General features: G+C 39.3%; 3 protein-coding genes across 3 annotated transcripts; 2 read left to right on the top strand and 1 right to left on the bottom strand.

Moving 5' to 3' along the window:
- The first annotated feature begins 4372 nt into the window (after nt 1-4372).
- On the top strand, nt 4373-4972 carry LOC112164117 (uncharacterized mitochondrial protein AtMg00810-like). The gene has a single exon (XM_024300357.1). It carries the CDS (start codon nt 4373-4375, stop codon nt 4970-4972), a length of 600 nt encoding a protein of 199 aa, XP_024156125.1.
- A 3840-nt stretch (nt 4973-8812) lies between these two features.
- Nucleotides 8813-9791, top strand: LOC112202617 (PRA1 family protein B3). Its single transcript, XM_024343618.2, has one exon. It carries the CDS (start codon nt 8929-8931, stop codon nt 9568-9570), a length of 642 nt encoding a protein of 213 aa, XP_024199386.1. The 5' UTR covers nt 8813-8928; the 3' UTR covers nt 9571-9791.
- Nucleotides 9792-10335: 544 nt separating this feature from the next.
- Nucleotides 10336-14720, bottom strand: LOC112202616 (sorting nexin 2B). Its single transcript, XM_024343617.2, has 5 exons — nt 13330-14720; nt 13030-13239; nt 12569-12829; nt 11753-11839; nt 10336-10873 (listed from the first exon to the last, which is right to left on the bottom strand). Exons 1-5 carry the CDS (start codon nt 14419-14421, stop codon nt 10793-10795), a joined length of 1731 nt encoding a protein of 576 aa, XP_024199385.1. The 5' UTR covers nt 14422-14720; the 3' UTR covers nt 10336-10792.
- Nucleotides 14721-19417: the final 4697 nt, after the last annotated feature.

Below are 19417 nucleotides of genomic sequence, written 5' to 3'. Positions count from 1 at the left end.
TTTGTAGAAAGATGACGCATCTGACAAACTTGGACATTGATCCTCTTGAAATTTCTGGCAAGAACTATTTGAACTGGGTTCTTGATGCCAAAATTCACCTTATGGCTAACAATCTTAGAGATGTCATCAAAGTTGATAATAAGTCATGTGTGCAAGATCGCGCCAAGGCTATGATTTTCTTGCGTCATCATCTTGACAAGAGCCTAAAAGATGAGTACCTTTTTCTGAAAGATCCGCTTGAGCTTTGACAAGTATTAGCTAATCGATTTGCTCACCAGAAAACTATTTTTCTACCTAGAGCACGATATTGATGGACGCATTTGCGCCTTCAGAACTTCAAGTCTATCACTTATTTCAATTCCGCTATGCATCGGATTACCTCCCAACTAAAATTATGTGGAGAACTTGTCAGTGAAGATAGCAAACTCAATGTCCTTGATTTTTTTTTGTAAATAATGACATGATCAGGGGCGGTGTTCTTGGCACCGATTAATTTTAAACTTAAAATTTCTATCCATCTTTATTTTATTTAATCATTTAATTATATTACATATTCCATTTAATTATGAATTATCCTTTATTAAGGTTAATTACATTAATTATCTTTATTACGATTTATTTGTTGAGATTATTTTGGCCTGATTGTCATATCAGCTACTTGAATACCTAATTTTTTTTCTTAATTATGTCTACAATCAATGATTTATACCCCATACTATTTTATTTTATTTTATGAAAAAATTACAAAATACATTCTATTACCAGGATTTGAACCTTGGTCCCTCGAATGAGAGCCAGATATCCTAACCAACTAGACTACAACAAATTTTTGATTATTTTGTTACATTATTATATTAATGCATGTATCAATTATTGACTTTATATGAATATCTCTCTATTTTGGCACATGGTACTCACATATTGGTATCAACAACATCAATTATGTTTCCAACATAATAGAGGTATGTATTTTCATGAGTTTGATGACTTTAATTTGATCTCCTCTTATTATCTTATCTGATAATTTGATATAAAATTGTCAATTTATAATGAGATCGAAACTACATGTTTCTTGATCCAATTACATGTGGACTTAAAATTCCTCCACTGATTGTTATACAATCAAATATATCAAAACCTTTTGTTTCTTGATCTCCAATTATGTCTGGATTTTTGTCCCTTCTCTTTATGAGTATATGTGAACCTCTGTTCACTCCACTTTTATAACAAGGTTCTAATTGTGAAGACTCGAGCCCAATGCTTTAAGTACAATATAAAATTTGATGAGGCTATGATCCTCCATTATATTATTATTAGAGTATATGCTTATACCCATATGGACCACTGTCCTAAACTCAAAATTTGAGTATATAATTTTGACATTTGTTTTCAGTGTCAAACAATAATATGAACCACGTGTTCATCAATAAACTCAATTTAAACTATGAATGTTCATGATAAACATAATGACAAACATATTTGTCTTTCTTAGAATGCAACTATAGACATGATCCATTGCAATTGTTAATAATTTTTCACAATTGATGCTTCAGAAAGCTAAAGTAACAATCATTTCAAGAGCTGCAGGTCTTGATTGATGGCTCCAACTGAGCTCGTATTATGTTACCTATGGAATACCATTGCATATATTGATGATGAAATTTCCACCTAGTTTAGTTGTATTAATCAACTATGAGTATACTATTATATACTACATCATGAACTAAAAATTTCATTGAGCCAAATAAAATTATTTTGGCATGACTAATGTGTCATTGTTTTATCTACTATATCATGTAGACTCATCTACATACTTTACATTGTTATATAATACAACAATAATTGCAAACCTTCCTAACAAGAAAGTTATAATTTATCGCATATTTGCAAGTTGTCACTTTAATAAGACAATCATCCCACCATTAGGGAGAGCAATATCGTTTATGAAAAACGACATGTGTGTGATATCTATCCACCATGTCTCATTTTAATTTTGATAAAAAATCTCAATTCATTATCTTTTTGACCTAAAATTTGGTTTAGGCTCGCCACCCCCCAGTGGATATCATAAATCCAATATTTTTTATTGCACATTTTGCGAATGGTCAAACTAGATAGTCTTCCCGCCGTTAAGGGGAGGAAACACTATTGTAATGACGTGAATTTATGTGGAATATATCCACCAAGTCCAATATTTCAAGCTCCCTATAAGGGAAAATTATACAAGCCCTATAACGCTCATCATGAGGTTATACAAAGATCCACATTATCTAATTAATTTGTTCTAGAGAGACATGAGATTATCATTCTTTTCCAAGCGACAACTTTTCTATAAGTACAGTGTTATATTGACGAGAGACTTAGAGCATCTGCAGCAGTAGGCAAAGTGAATACCAAAAGGCTGCCTTTTGGTCAACTTAGGCAAAAAATCCAATGCAACAGGTTGAAATAGTCTAAGGCAAGGTGGTGGGGCCCACCTGCCCAACCAATTCAAGAGGCAACTCTTGCCTTCCCAATTGCCCGACATGCAAGGGGGACCACACCCATATATGTATAAAAAAATTCCTAAATAATGGTATCAAGTCTCTTCATTCAGTTTAAAAAATGAATAAATTTTTTTGTTGATTCCATGATAGCAACCCTAAAAATTTGTGATAGCAACGGTCATTTTCTGAACTATGTCAAAAAAAAAGGGTAATTTTTTGAAGAAACTCATTGGTAACATATCCCAACGGACAAAACCGGTAACATATATTTTAAAGGGAAAATTGTCCGTACAGTACCTGACCTTTGCCTCATTCTAAACTTCAGTACCTCACGTTCAAATAATATCAAAACGGTACCTGAGGTTCTGACCCCGACCGAAGAATGGTACTTGGAGCCGTTAGCTCCGTTACAGAAGCTGACAGCTGTCATATTTTGATCAGTAAATGACCAATTTACCCTTATTTTTTATTTTCCTTAGTTTACTTCATATAATAATTTTTTTTTGCTTTTTGGGAATGTCAGACTTTCTCCACCTCTGGCGCCCCCAGTCAGTGCCATACCTTCGTAGACTACTTCCTCTACTCCAAGATCAGGAATGCAAAAGAAGAATTTTGATCATCACCTCCTACTTGCTTCTCGTTTCTTCTTTCTTAGTTTTCTTCATTTCAATCATCTGTACCTTCGTACATTCTTGATTTATGTTCACAGTTGAAGGCTTTTGGGTTTGTTTGTGCAAATATGGGCATTCAAGATTTCTGGGTGGTCATCTTTGTTGTTGGGTTTTGCTTCCAAGCTCATGTTTTGAGCTCTCATTTTGAGATCTGTAATCTGAATTTTTTTTTTTTTTTTGAAGAAAATTTTAATCTAATCCATTTGATCAAACCCATTCATGACAAAACTTTAGTTTGTGGTCAAATGATGCCAGCCCAATCCACTTGATGAATTCATTACATGCTTCCTCTTTCCTATCTCGTCTCCGTCCAGAAAGCCATTGACTGACAAATCAACAATTACAGCAGAAACTTACGCCAACAGAATCATTCAACTGAATTTGCCAATTTCCATCTTCTTTGAATTTGCCAATTTCCATCTTCAGATGGCCTCAAAACTAGAAGCCAAGCTGCTTCACAGGTAAGTTTGGATGAGGTAAGTCGAGGCAACGCCTTGCTTTGTTTTATCATAGAAAATCTAATCACTATGAATGTCATATCTCAGTGTGGGTTTGTTTCTCTAATTGAACCAAAAAATGTCAAGGAAGCCCTATTGGATGATGACTGGATTAGTGTTATGCAGGAAGAATTGAATCAATTCACTAGGAATGATGTGTGGTACCTGGTACCAAGACCTGGAAATTGTAATGTAATGTAATAGGTACTAAGTGGATCTTTAGAAATAAAAGTGATGAAAAAGGGAATGTAATCAGAAACAAAGCTAGGTTAGTGGCACAGGGTTATTCACAGGTTGAAGGTCTTGATTTTGATGAGATTTTTGCTCCTGTTGCTAGATTAGAATCTGTGAGATTACTCCTATTTGTAGCTTGTCATCTCAGGTTCAAACTGTTTCAAATGAATGTCAAAATTGCCTTTCTGAATGGAATATTGCAAGAAGAAGTCCATGTGGAATAACCTCAAGGTGTCAAAGATCCACATAATCTAGACCATGTCTAAAGACTCAAGAAAGCCTTGTATAGACTGAAGCAGGCTCCATGAGCCTGGTATGAAAAGCTTTCCACTTATCTTGTGGGAAAACGGTACACTAGGGATCTATTGATAAAACCTTATTTGTAAAACAAGTGAAAAATGATCTTAACATTGCTCAAGTGTATGTTGATGACATTGTTTTTGGTTTTACATCTAAATATCTTGTTAATGAATTTCAATCAGTCATGGAAAGTGAATTTGAAATGAGTATGTGTGGTGAGCTAACCTTTTTCCTTGGCCTGCAAGTAAAGCAACTTGATGCAGGTATCTTTCTCTCTCAAACCAAATATGCTGAGAATCTCATCACGAAATTTGGCCTTGAATCTAAGAAGGTGGTTAACAATCCCATGAGCACCACTACAAAGCTGAGCGAAGATCCGAATGGGAAATCAATCGATTCCACACTCTATAGAAGCATGATTGGTAGCTTGCTGTATCTCACTGCCAGTCGACCTGATATTTCCTACAGTGTGGGAGTGTGTGCTCGATTTCAAGCAAATCCCAAAGAATCACACTTGGAAGCTGTCAAGAGAATCATCCGATATATTTCCGGTACAGTTAACTATGGTATTTTCTATACCTTTGACACTAACGTGGAAATTGCAAGGTATTTTGATGCTGATTGGGGAGGAAACTTGAAGTATAGAAAAAGCACTTCTAGAGGCTGCTTCTTCATTGGGAACAATCTTATTGCTTGGCATAGCAGGAAACAAAATTGCATTTCTCTATCTACTGCTGAAGCGGAATATGTTGCTGCTGGGAGCTGCTGCATTCAAATGCTCTAGATGAAACAAATGCTCAAGGATTACAGCATTTCTCAAAATAAGTTGTCCATATTTTGTGACAACACAAGTGTTATTAACATCACCAAAATCATGTTCAACACTCTAGAACAAAGCACATTGATCTTCGATATCACTTTATTAGAGATTTAGTTGAACAAGATATACTCAAGTTGAGCTTTGTGCCCACTGACAATAAGTTAGTTGATCTGTTCATAAAGCCACTAGACACTGTGAGGTTTGAACTATTGAGAAATTCTTTGGGAATATGTTCTAAGTATTAAGGCACTATAATGTTTGTCCACTGTTGGGAGAGAAAATTGTGATCTTAGTGTACTTTGACCACTATCCTTAGTGGATTGCACATATCTTCAGTTATGTGTCCTTTGTTGCCATGCCTTATTCTGGACAAAAAATTGTGTACTCATGTTTAGTTTCTTAATCAGTTACATTTCTTATGCATTGTCACTTATAGCTTACGTGGTGGCATGTTCCTTGTTTCTTGTTAAGAGAGAATCGGTAAAGTAGGAGATCTACCTAAAATGCTCAGATGTTTCATTCCCTCTTCTCAAAGTAATCAGGCTCTAGTTGTGGTGAACTTTCTAAGATTTGTAAGAAATGAGAATGGTTAAATGTATCCCTTCTCTCAAAGTAATCAGGCCCTGGTTGTGGTGAACTTTCCAAGGTTTGCAAGAAACGAGTTGGTTGGTGGCCTATGTACGTAAATTGTGAAAATACAAACAACAACTCGAGACACTCTCTATGGAGCATCCTTGTTATGCTTAGTACCCTAAGATCGTCTGGTCTGGGAATTACTAAGATGTGTCTTGTTACATGAGTTCCTGCTGTTACAAAATAAAGAAGTCTATTGAATCAACTAAAATAATTACTTAGGAACAATGTTTCCTATCTCTCCTATGAGATCTCCTAAGCCCAGTTCATATGTTCAGTTCTCTTCCTAGACTTCTCCTCTCTTTCTCTAAACCTGTTTCTAAGCCCCATGTACTGCTTATAATCACCTTTGTCACAGGTTTACTCCTTAAGGTCTAACATTGAGTACCAATCCTAATTGTTGATAGAATACATCATGGTTGATGCTTTGAAATATGTTCCTTTCACTAATTGATTTGTGCTCTCTGTGCTTCAACTATGCTATATTTTCTCCTTCCATTTTATGCCAAATACATTAAATGCTTCGATACTTGGCGGAGGAATATATTGTGCGATATAATTGCAGATTTTGGGAATCCATATTTCTCTTGGTCTCTCTCCTTGACTGCCATCTGTTTGAATCTAATTTCCTTACCGAGTAAGCATGATTTGAGGGGGAGATTTTATTTTCATGCGTGTATCTAGGAACCATAACTTGTAATTAATTCTCTCCTTCTTGGAGACGCTATCTCCAACTGGCGTATCTCTTCGATTTCTCTAACCCTACTGGTCCGATATATATAATGTATATCATATCTCTCTCGGATTTCACTCGGGTTTGTCTAAGTGTGCAAGTTTTTCCAAAACTTTTCTTTTAATCATGGTTCGCATTAAGATCACTTCTCGCATTGGTGGACACCGACGTCTTCCTCCTCCCAAGGAGGGCCACCAGAGCCGGCGTTCTCCATCCTGGCATGCATCGTGAACGGAGCCGAAGTCCTCCTCCTCATCTTCATCAGTCTCCTCAGACCCAAACTGGAGAGACTCCTGATGCCTCTCGCCCTCCGGTTTTTCTGTCCAGCATTGCTGAATCTCTTGAGGTCATGCACTCTTCTCTTCGTGATGGCATTCTGGTGGCTGACTGGAGGATCGCCTATCTCACCAACGACATGGATGACATGCACTCCTTACTTGTCCGCACTCACAACACCCTCACCACCCTGGTCAAGGAAGGAAGTCTGAAACATGCAAAGTCACCCCCCCCCCCCCCCCCCGGCGGGTTTCCCAGACCAGTAGGCAATCCTGGATCGTCCATGCCTATCATGGAGGAAGATGCACAGGAGGAAAGCGATGCCACCATGGACAGCGAGGAGTTCCAGGACACCGTGACCAAGCTAATTGAGGAATTTGATGTGCCTTCCCATTCAAAGGGGGAGAAGTAAAAGAATTTTTCATCTTTTTATTTTATTTCTATTTCTGCATTTTTATTTTTGTTGGAAAATAATTACTTTGGTTTTTGGGTTGTAAGTGCATAAGCACAGAGTATTGGGATGCTTATTAGTATTACCATTTTATTTGACATTTGTTTTGGTAGCTTGGATCTGGAAAAGGATGGAAACTGATTCCTAAATCCAAGTAGCACCTCTTGGTTCGTGATTAGTATTTATCTATGAAAACTAATATGCAGGGTAAAAAGATGAAAAAGTCATGTGTTGAATAGGAATGCCCAAAGGGGGCTATTGTAAGTATATTGGGCTATTACCATTCAACACATGCTTTCCCAAGGTCACTACGAGAGCAGAAGGTGCAGAGGATTGGAAGAATATTTCTCCTGCCTTTCCGGTGACTCAAGGCGATAAAGGAAGATTGCAGAATCAGATCACCAAGAGGAAATCAAGGAAATCATGCTCACTGATCTTGAGATAAAGGTGTCTTTTAATTCATATCATTTTGCATGATTCTAAATTGATATGCATATCAGTTAGATTGATTTGATATACTCATCTGCATTAAAAGGTTTTTCAACATGCATATCAGATAGAGATATTGATTGCTTACGGTTAGAAAAGATTTGATTGCATATTAAAAACAGTTTTAAAACTTTTCCATATTTATCTTATTGGGTGTTAAGAAGAGATTTGATTAAGGGGGAGTCTTGCTCCTCTATATAAGGTTTTCAAACTGATTTATGAGAGTAGAGTTTTTGGGTATCAAAAGTTGTTTCCTTGTGTTGCAAATATTTACACAAATCATTTTATGAAAAACTCTCTTTGCATGTTATATGTTTCGGTTCCTTGCATACTCTGTCACTTGCGTATTTCATTATCAAGATCAATGAGATGTTGAGAACAGGAAGATTGGAAGATAGGCTTATATTGATAGTGTGGTGATTAAGTAAGAAGCTATATCAGTTATAAATCAAGTTAGCATTTGTTGCTAAGTGAAAGTGATTGTTGTGAACAACACTACTTGTATACTGTAAACTCATTTGACTTATAGTGGATTGATTTTCTCGTGTTGGCTACGTTACAAGCCACGCAGTGAAGAGGTTTACACTGCGTTAGTAAATTATTGTGTTATCTGTGTGGTGCATATTTGATTATCAAAGTAGTTATATTTACCATTTTATTCTATCTGGATCATAACACAAATTATCTAAAATATAATGTTTTAATATCAAAACTAGTAAAATCAGAAAAGACAATTTCGATATTTTATATATGAACCGACCGACCGACCCTTCTATTGCAGGGCGTTAACTTTTTCTCTTTTATGGATCAATTACTACCCTTAATTTATGTAAATGCTCAAATGACCCGCCAAAATTGAACTCTCAAGTCTCAACCTGCCATAACCACCTCCAACAATCGCAACCCTATTCCGAAAAGATGGCATCGCATCGTAATTAAATCCAACTCGAAGAAACCAAGAAGGTGGGGTCAGGCACTATCTGTGCTCGATCTAATGCGTCCACACGATCAAATCATACCCTTAATAAAATAAATCAATCCTCCAATTTAGACTGCTTTATGACCACCAATACGCCGCCGTTTCCTTCGGCCTCTCATCCATCCAATCTCCTTATGCAAGCAAAGCAAATCACATGCCCCCCACATAAATAATCACCGTCCATTCCATGATCAACGGTCCCTGATCCTCAACCCCCTTTCCATATAAAACCTCCTCACTCAGAGTCATCGACTCAACCCGAAATTTCCAAGAGTCCTTTTCTCCGTGAAGTCTCCCGATTTTCAGCCCCAAATCTTTTTCCCAATCGCAGCCCCCAATCTTCTCCCATAATTCCACCAATGTCCTCGTCTTCCTCGATCCCGATGTCCTCCTCCTCCTCCTCCTCGCAACAGTCCACACAGCCACGCTCATTTCCGCTGCCGCCGTTCCGATCCATCCTCACGCGCCTCTCCCGCTTCTCCCGCAACGCGCTCGTCAACCAACGCCCCTGGACCGAGCTCGTCGACCGCACCGCCTTCACTCGACCGTCCTCCTTCTCCGACGCGGCCTCGCGCGTGAGGAAAAACGCCGCCTATTTCCGCGTCAACTACCTGATCGTGCTCGCCGTCGTCCTCGCCTACTCGCTCCTCTCCCACCCCTTCACTCTCCTCACCCTCGTCGGCCTCGCCGCCGCGTGGATCTTCCTCTACTCGCACCGACAGTCGGATCAGCCGCTCGTGATCTTGGGCCGGACTTACTCCGACACGCAGGTGCTGTTTGGGCTGGGCCTGGTGACGCTGATCGCGATCTTGATGACGAGCGTGCTGTCGCTGCTCATAACGGCGCTGATGGTGGGGGTCGGGATCGTCTGTGCTCACGGCGCGTTTAGGGATCCTGAGGATCTGTTCTTGGATGAATCGCAGCCGTTGGGTTCTGGATTCGCTTCGATGTTCAGTGGGGCCGCTTCCTCTGCTGGCGCCAGCATGGTGTCACGTGTCTAGGTTTTTGATATTCTTCGGAACTCGGAAGGTGTACAGAGTATATCATACTCCGGTGGGTGAGGACTACTAGGTGACCAAAAGGAAAAGAAGAGGATCTAGAATTGACCAAGATATTCATTTTTTCTATTCATATTTTGTTAAGTTGTTATTTGAAGAAATCTATAATGCTGAGATTGTTTGTTATTGGAAATTCATTGATTTGTACATTTGGTTTTATCAGATTCTTGGAATTTCTATATGATTTATCTTTTATTCTTGTAATTCCACGAAGATGAGAAAATTACATACCATCCATACTAACTAATGCTGAATCTAGTTGCTACTGTTATTGTGAAAGTTTGTTAGGGCTCCTAATTCAAATAGGATTAGGGTGGATTGTTGCGAGGGAGAATATTGGGGGAAAAAATCAATTACAAGATTAGATACTCTCCAAACAAGAAAAAGAAAAATCAATTACAAGATAGTATCTAAAATCATCTGCGGTATCGACCTCATTTGTACTCGAAAATAAAAAATAAAAAAAATTACAAGGTAGTATATCTAAAATTATCTTCAGTATAAAGGTCAATGCTTTGAACCACAAAAGTACGAGTTTACAGGCTCTTATATTGATTAGGCTCAATGATCATTTCATAATTTAAAAACAAGAATTTTCCTTGACTTGCAGAAGGTTAAAACAAACATGTACAACAATGAACAATCAAGTCAATGAATTTACTATCAAAGGATATGATCAGGATTTTGTGCTTAATCATGCAAGTGAAATAGAACAATCAGTTGGAAACTTGGAATGTTCCACTTTTAAACAAAGTAATTACATGCCGATGAGCCTTGCAGTGAACAAAAGAATGCAAAGCCCATCTGGCCATCTTAAAGCATGAGGAAAGAATTACCAAACAATTAAAGCACACTCATTCTAAGGACTTAAGCAATCCAATCCCACACCACGATCTCCTCCCCATAGCTCATTTTTCGCAACTCAGCAGATTAGAACCACCAAATATCAAATAAGGAGCAGCAATTTACAGTATGAACTCTAAAAACGTGTAATTAACTATGTAACAGATACAACCTTGGGAAACATAAACTTATGAACTATTAATGGTTCCCTTTTTCTTTGGTTATTTCTTATGAATGTAATGTAATTTTCCTTTCAAGTGGTATCAATTAAATCTAAAGGAAAGAAAGAAAAGGCGAAAACTTGATTTACAGCCACAGGGGTTCAAGAGCTCTCTCGTGCATACGAACTGGTCTCCTCGGCAACCTTGGACCACACATTTGCAATTTTCTCGGCATATCCCACCTATTGATCAGACAAAAAGAACAATGCTCTACGCGTTAGGATGGAAGGAAAAGGAACAAGATAATGAGAAGGATCATATAAAGTAAATTAAGCACTACACTGAAACATGTAGAAGCACAAAAACATTTGGCTTTTTCTTGGCTCGCAATAAGGGATGTTAACATCCCTTTGTCTCTCCCAAATATGATAAGTGGAAAACTAAAGCAGTAAACAGTGCACAGGGAAAGATCAAACTTACTGTCAGTTTGGTCTCACTACCAAATTGTTACAAACATCAACATTAAACAAATTTGGAATTAAAAATTATATTCTTTATAAAATTCACTGTTCACATGACTCGAGCGAAAATAGCAAGCAGGAAGGTCAGTATTCCACCTATGTGACTGTTCAAATTCTGTGAATCACCTATAGTTTGATTCCTTTGGTGGGTGGGTCCCGGGGGTGGGGTGTGAAAAACCAAAAATGCGCTCAAAGGGAAGGGCTGAGGCTGTCAGTACTGATCAGAATACAATAGTACCAAAAGAGTTCACATGTAACAATCAGTCCCAACAGCAAATCAACTCTTGGCTAAGTCACCTACAAGTTATATTACTGTTCACTAGCCTCTCTTCCACTCATATCATCAGTCAAAGCATCGGTTCAAGTCTCTACAAATGGCAGATGCCATTAATTCTCAATAGTCACTATGAGAAGTAAAATAGACATGCACAAGCAAAATTTCTATCTAGCAGGGTCAGGTTCATCTTATAAACCACGATCCCAGACGAACTCATGGAAGCACTGAAAATCAGTTCATATGCAGACTATAAGGGAATGGAACATAATTTTTTTTACTAGTTATACCCGTTCTACGTTAACAGGAGCACAATCACCAAGTACCTGATTATGAACAAACCCCTTCAACATGTTCAAGAAGTCAGCATGCCTCTCGCTGTCAAGCCTCTCAAGTTCACTTCTGTTGTTCTCCTGCGTTTTATCATAAAATTAATCAACTCTAAGTTCTGATGAAGATATATTCCGAGACAATTCAAACCCAGCAACAGCAACAGGGGAGAGTGCCAACGAAGTCTAACAGTAACATAATTTTCAATATGTAAAGTAAATGCCAATTACATAATTATCACAGAGGAGACCAAAAAGATGCAATCATTCGTGACTAGAAACTGAAATTTATACATCACATATCCAAAAAAACTTATGTCACTCTATTCAGATTTCTTTGCTACAAGACATGTAAAGATGATTTAAATATCATGAGTACACTTTTGTTGTTTACTTCAATGCCATAAGTTAATCATATATCTAATCAGATTGGGGTAATTCCTTTGGATGAGAGAGGTTAATCACACTATAGGTTGAGAATGCAGGCATATGAATATTATTGTGAAAGAGAGACATAACAGCAGATCCTCTGATTCAGAAAGTAACTTAAGACAGACTCGCATGAAGGCACTGCAAGAACTGGACAACTACATATAATCTGGAAGAAAAACTGGAAAACAAACAAAGAAATGACACAGAACTAAAACAGGGGTGACACAAAACACTCAACTAACTGGGATTCAAAACTTTTGGATAGAAGCTTAGATAAATATCATGAGGTTTTCTAACCTAGGAAAGAAATCTATGTCCACATGCTAGACAAATTAATTTCACTAGCAGAACATTAGAATAATTTCAGGAATTCAAAGGTACCTTGATTCTCTCATATTCTCTGATTGCTATATTCTTAGCATCCTCAGTAGCTCTTATGGTATCATTTAACTCCTCTAGTTTGCGAGTCCTTGATTTGTCACCACCAAAAATTTTGTTCGATGCAACTTCAAGTTTTTCAGCCCTCGACTGCAATGAACCCAATTCTGATAGAAGAGTCTGAACAGTCAATAAAGCACTTGATCGATCCGAGAATGCACCTTTGACGGATAACATAAGCCCAAGATACTCATGGAATGTGTCCTGGAAATATTGTATAAACAATCATTACTAAGGTTACTGATTTCGATCCAAATCAACACTTAGGATTGGGCTGAATGAGGCTAAAACTCAACTTCCTATACCATTGTCAAGCAATCCATTCATAGAGAATTTGCTACTTATATTATAACAAATTAACCTCTACAGTTGGAAATGTAATGAAAGACGAAGGTATAACTTACCAAATGTTTGACAGTCTGAGAATTCAATTCTCGATAGTATCTGCTGGCTTTTACAGCAGCAGTCGCCACATTCTTCATGTCAGCAGCACGTATTCTTTGAGAGTTGAACAAGGCCTCCTCATTTTCAAACTTAGTCAGTTTTATAAATGCTAGTCCTAACTCTCCCATAGTCTCTCCCATGTCTTGTTGAGCTTTTACAAGTGATTCAGCCTATAAACCAGAACATGAAAATCCAATCAACTAATCACTCTAGACATATACAACAAACAATTAGATAGTTTTCGATTCAGTAGACATTACATGCTGGGATGCATTGCTGAGTTGTTGCTCGAGCTCCTGCATGTGGTCTTTCTTTTCCATAAACTCCTTATCCTCCTCTCCCACAAGCGGCTTCGAACCTCCCCAGTCATTGGCCACAGACTGCTTCAGCTCCTTGAACAACCTCAGCAAGTCCCTCCCGCCTTTCGCCGGCTGAACCACCTCGTGTGGAGCCACCGGGGAACTCTCGCCGAACAACTGCTTCGGCAGCTTAGCAGCCCCATCCAGCATTCTCGACGCCACGTCGGTGGTCATCGGCAACGGAAACCTCCCCTGAACTTGCAGAAACACCTTCAACTCATCACTCTTCTTGATCACAGGGTGAGCCGCTAACCGCCTCAAGTACTTCTCCAATGCCACTCTCCTCTGCTCCACAAACTCTTGTTTCTGCATCACCTGGCTCTCCACCACGTTCTTATCCGGCCGCGGCGGAATGAAGAACCCTCTGTACGCCTCCGCCAGCCGGTCCGATAACGTCACAATGTCCCGAAACCGCCGCCGGACGCCAAATTCCGAGCCGCCGAACTCCGGAATGTTCGTCCTCGTCGTGATCAGATACGTGACGTAAGTATTCCCTCCGGGAATAACTGAATTCGTGGACTCCTGCTCCTTCTGAGGATTCGAAACCGTGATTTTGATATAGTCGGAGCTGGAAGACGAAGATCGCGAAAGCGAATAAGAGCTGGAATGGTCGGAGCTCTTGCTCGGACTCTCGACGCCGTTGATTTCGCCGATCGTCTCGCCATCCAACGGACTGAAAACCACGTCGCCGTAAGAGGGCGGGTCGACGTACGCGGAGCTGTCGGCGCCGTTAGGGTTTCGGAGATCGCGGAACGGCGGTGGCGCAGTCAGAAGCGGATCGGATTCGGCCGGGGCCGGGGTCGTGGAGACGATTATAGACGAGAGCGGGTGGTGCGTGTCGGAAAGCGACGACATGGCGCTGCGGTAATTCGAATACGACGATTTACTGGCGCCGCCGTTGTTCAACGGCGGCGGGTCGTCGAGGACGAGACTCTCCATCTCTTCTTTCGAACCACCGTATCGATGGTCCTGGTGGTTCTGAGAGCCCATCATGGTTATACCACCAGCTCGAAAATCAAAATCAGTAGTGGCGAAATCAGCAATCAATTGGATTAATCGAAGATTGAAGCATTCGGTAAGAGTTGTGGTGGTGTTGAAGTGTGGAGAAGAAGGAGGAGGAGGGGAAGACTGACCGGTATGGGCAGAGCTAGCCGGAGAAGACGAAGGAATCACATGGCCTGTTGGGGGGGTGTGCTTAGTAAAGACGAGAAAAACGCGATGGGTTTAGTTAGTTGGATCTTTGGGGGGGATTGGATATCTTTGCCTTTGGAAACTTGCAGGCTTGTTTTGGCTTGCTTGGCTTGGAATCACTGTATAGCTTTTCGAGACTTTGTTGAGGGTTTGAATGCGGTTAGAGAAGTATTGGGCACGTAAAGATCCATGTAACTGCGTGGTGATTCAAGTGAGGTTAATCGTGTCCATGCAAGTGAAGTTAGGTACATCAATAGATACGACATATAACTAAGATAAAATTTCAAAAAATATATATAAAAAAAAAAGTTCTAGACAATAATTTTCTATCCAAATTTTTTTTTTTTGAAGAATATTATGTCAATATATATTAATACTCAGATCAGAAATGATCATTACATATCCTCCCTCTATCATTTATGGATAGATAAAGAGTTTGTGGTAGTAGCACAGTGATATATCCAATCATTTGATGGTTCCCTGCTCATACAGGGAGTCTATAGACTATTAACTACTACATAGTCCCCTAACAAAGTAGAGAATTATTTAGAGAAAAAAAAAAAACCCTAACTAATTAGAAGCCCAACAAAGTTCTAAAGAAGAGGTCCAGGTCCAAGTCCAATAAAACAGATCAGGCACAGGCCCAATGTCCATCTCTTTACCCACAGATCATACACACAGGCTGAGCTCGTCCCTTCCCACACCGGCACAACCTGCGTCGCTCCACGACTTGCGCCGTCCAAGCGCACCCGTCTCCCCACCCCAATCTGCACCGCCTCAATCCTGCGCCTCCATGGTCTAGCGCCACGCGAACCATGCCGACACCAACCATCTTACCACAAAATCTCTACCACCACGAACTGCCGCCATACACCACGACCACGGCGCTTCAAAGATAGCCCACTGGAAACTTGCTCCTCGACACCATCTTGCCCCTACCTCAACCCACACACCTCCCCCCAAAAACGCCCGAGCAATAGCAGCAAATACTCGTCCGGCAGCACAACGCAAATGTCAGCGTGGACATAGGCCTTTCCAGACGTCTGGGCGCTGCCAGACGAGATCGATCTTCCAATCGGAACGCGCCGCCGCTGGCTTTAGGGTTTCTCAGAGAGAGAGAGATTTCTTGGATTGATGTGTATACGAGAAAAATTCTTATTTTCTATCCAAACTTGTGGAATATAGCACGTGGTTTTATGGCTGAAGGCATGTTCTTATTTTATTCATCAAAATCCTCTCACCCCTAAACTTTAGCAATTCTGTATTCTTTTATGATTTTTCAAATTTTTGAAAACCAAAAAAATCAGGTCGAGATTTTTGAGATCTGTCAATTGGAACTCATTCTAAAAATCACACTTCATCAATGATAAGATTATAAGCCTAACATGCTTTGTCACTTTGGAGGTGTCACTGGAGCACTTGTGGTATGCCATGACATATTTTGATATGTCAGACTTTGTCAACACTCATTTTTATTGAAATTCTTGTGAGTCATAATCTCATTATTGTAAAAAAAAAAAAAAATTGATTTTAGGAGTTGCTCCGAGTGACAGATCACCAAAATCTTGACTTGTTTTTTTTTAATGGTTTTTTATATTTTTATTATGATTCCTTGGGTTCTAACTCCGAAAAATTATAAAAGAAAATAGATCGGAGTTGCTGTTTGCGGTCTATCAATTTTAGAATTATTTAAAAATTATGATTTTAGGGTGCAAAGATTTTGGTGAGAATATAAGAACATGTACATGCGATTTTGACAAAAAAAATCATGTGTTATAATCCACAACTTTAGATAGAAAGTCATTGTCTAGGACAAATTTTTTATTTTTGACAAAATTTGAAGTTGGTTCCCATGGAATTTGAAATTAATATAATATTTTTTTGTGTGCTTAATCTAGCATAGACATGGACTTTGTATACTGAACAAGCGTTCTCTCTCTTAGCCCTAGAACTGTGAGAGAGCGACTACTTCACCAAAGCGTTTCTGTCCGACGGCGACCAATGGTAGCACCGGTGTCGCATTGCCGTTGGGTTAGCTGCCGAACGGGTATTTCATCTTCCCTGGCTTTTGGGATGGATGGCTTGGAGATAATTGTGGTGGTTCACTCTTGATCTGGTTCAAAGCTTCTCGACTGCAAGTTTGGGTTTGGGCATCGACGCAAGGGCGGTGACTGGCGTTAGGTTAGATCAGAGACCGATCCAATTTTGCTCTAGTTGGCGGTGACAGTGGCAGGGTGGTATCGAGGAAGATGTTCTTCCAACTCCGTATGCGCTGGTTTTCTTCCAACTCCGGTTGGATTTGGACAATTGCACAAGGTTGCGATGAAGTCATGACCATATGGTCGCCGTCTTGTGGCGGCGACGACGATGTTGCACTTGTGCTGGGAGGTGGTGAATTGGGATCGGGTTTGGACCCATCACTTTGGCTCTGGGATTTTATCCCCTTGGGCCTAGTAGGCTGGTAATTTGGGTTGGGTTGTTGCCCTAGTCTATTTATGTTTTTAGTTTTGTCTAATTACAATAAATTCCTTATATTTAGGAAGCTAATAATTGATGTGCACTCTATGTATCTCTAGCGCCTCTGGAGTAGTACTGAAAGAGAGTCTCCGCTACCTCTACATCTTTGAATGTATAATGAGTAGATCTATTTCTATTTCTATTTCTGTGTACCACTTGTGGCTTGTGGGTATTACCACTATCTTCTTGTTTGTCTATGCCTTTAAATGACAGCGGAATGGTATGTAACGGCCTATTCTGACTTGTGATGAATATACTATTTCTCCCTGATTCAAAAACAATCTAGCATAGACACGGTTAGCCTGGCTTGCATCTGGTGTTGGCGTAGGGAAGGGCTTCGTGATTGTCATCATATTGTTATTTTGCTAGGTTTTCCCAGAGCCTCCAAAAAGACACCCGGTCTCACTCTCAACAATCTGCTGCCTTTCACATCTCTTTCACTTTTTGGATCAGCTGATGCCATTGTCGCATATTGCAAAACAAAAAATTGAAAAGCTTTAGCCCATGGACCAGGCTATTCTAGATTGTCGTCATCTGGTAATAATCATGGCACATAGGTCAATGGCATCTTGACTTCTGCTCCCGGGTACAAGTAGCATTTTAGATTATTCCATTGGTGTAGATGGGTACAACTGTACAAGTAGCACAGAATCATTTCATGATCAGATTTGTCCCGGAGACAATGTGGTAGCCGTTGGCCGATATTTTAAGGACTCCTATAACCCTATGGCTGCTCCTGGTACATTCAGTTTCGAATTCTCGATTTCTGTGATTTTGATGGTAAAGAGCTATTGAGGCTGAATTGTAAACTTTCGAAATGTGGTATGGGGGGACTTGATCAATTGTAATCATGCACCATACACTCCTTCTTTCTACCTATCAACGTACATATAACATCTAGATGCTTGGATCACTTCTAGAAGTATGGCAAATTCTGTGGGATCAAACCAACTGTACGTTATTTAATCATTCCTTCGCTTGGAATGAATATGATTAATCTTTTCGCCGGAAGTCTAGACATGTTGGACAAAATTATTCAATAGTGTCGTCATGCATGTCTCCAAAGGTGTTATTGTTGAAGAGGTTGTATTAGGGTCCCCTGCTGCATGTGCCAGAAATCTCTGCAATAATGTCCGTGTTCAGTGCAACTACGAGTCGATCTGTTCACAATATTTCATAGATCTCTGGAAAGATTCAAGACGAGGTTCGGAAGTCTAAGGATATGGCTGTGCTAAGGCAAGTCAGTAAATTAAGGTGATTTTGACCTCGTGACGGTCACTGGCTGTTTTTGTCTACTGTTTTGTTACCAATATGAATGTATTGACTTACACTAGGGACTCATATATGTTATAACTTTAACTAGCTAGCTTCTATTATTCTTTTAGAGTTGGACTATACTTGCAATTGAAAGTTCAGGCATTCTAGTGATTCTACCTTACTGTGAATAACATTGTTTGTAGGAAAATTAGTGCGATATATGTTGACTATGAGGAAGTTTGGCTCTACAGTTAGTTCCTCCACTTGTTTTTGATAACTGCTTATACTGATCGATTTCAAATATTATGTCTAATTTGAAATGGGATTTTCAGTATGCAGGTTCTGATGTTGTACTTGGCGCCTTTTGGCCTAGCTTAACGATCCTGGGGTCGTCCTTGAAGAATATCAGTGTATACAATAACTGCTGCAATCAGCTTTATTCAAACAAGGTGGATCTATATATGATCGATCTAAATATTGTAGAGACCATTGTAAAGAATGACTGATATAGACTGAAGTGTCAACCATAGAAATAGTTTCCCCATGAGGCACTCAACAACAGCACCTAAATATTGAAGTTTTCCTCTTTATGTTAGACTTTCTTTTTGCAGCTTTGCTAGAAACTTGATGTGCACATAAATTTCCTGTCTTTTCTAGGAAACAAGGATGAGAAATCATAGTTTGACTATATTTCATATTCCTATTTGATTAGCAAGTTTGGCTCATTATGTTCTCCATAAATGCCTTATTCTATGGAATGTTCCAAATTACATCCTGTATTGCAAAGCTATATTCAGTTGAGTTTCATGATTATATGAGTTTCCTCATCAAATAGGTTTTCTATTCCTAGTTGGATTATATATAGTTTCTCAATCGATTGAGTATGCTCATAATATATATATATATATATATATGTATGTAATAGTTTCTCAATCCTAGTTTGAATTGGTTCACTGTACACTCTCCTTATATGCATTCGATCAAGAATAAGATGATCCGATTTTTATTATGTTAGAAATTCTTC

Source organism: Rosa chinensis, chromosome 5 (genome assembly GCF_002994745.2).
Source record: "Rosa chinensis cultivar Old Blush chromosome 5, RchiOBHm-V2, whole genome shotgun sequence".
NCBI classification, from domain to species: domain Eukaryota; kingdom Viridiplantae; phylum Streptophyta; class Magnoliopsida; order Rosales; family Rosaceae; genus Rosa; species Rosa chinensis.
This window is presented reverse-complemented; position numbering and strand designations above follow the sequence as displayed.

Excerpts from the sequence above, each read along its gene's own strand:
- LOC112202616 (XM_024343617.2), bottom strand. The coding sequence starts at position 14,421 with ATGATGGGCTCTCAGAACCACCAGGACCATCGATACGGTGGTTCGAAA. Across the intron at positions 13,240-13,329 it reads TCAGCAATGCATCCCAGCAT|GCTGAATCACTTGTAAAAGC; the intron begins GTAATGTCTACT and ends TCTGGTTTATAG. Across the intron at positions 11,840-12,568 it reads GAGAATATGAGAGAATCAAG|GAGAACAACAGAAGTGAACT; the intron begins GTACCTTTGAAT and ends GATAAAACGCAG.
- LOC112164117 (XM_024300357.1), top strand. The coding sequence starts at position 4,373 with ATGGAAAGTGAATTTGAAATGAGTATGTGTGGTGAGCTAACCTTTTTC.
- LOC112202617 (XM_024343618.2), top strand. The coding sequence starts at position 8,929 with ATGTCCTCGTCTTCCTCGATCCCGATGTCCTCCTCCTCCTCCTCCTCG.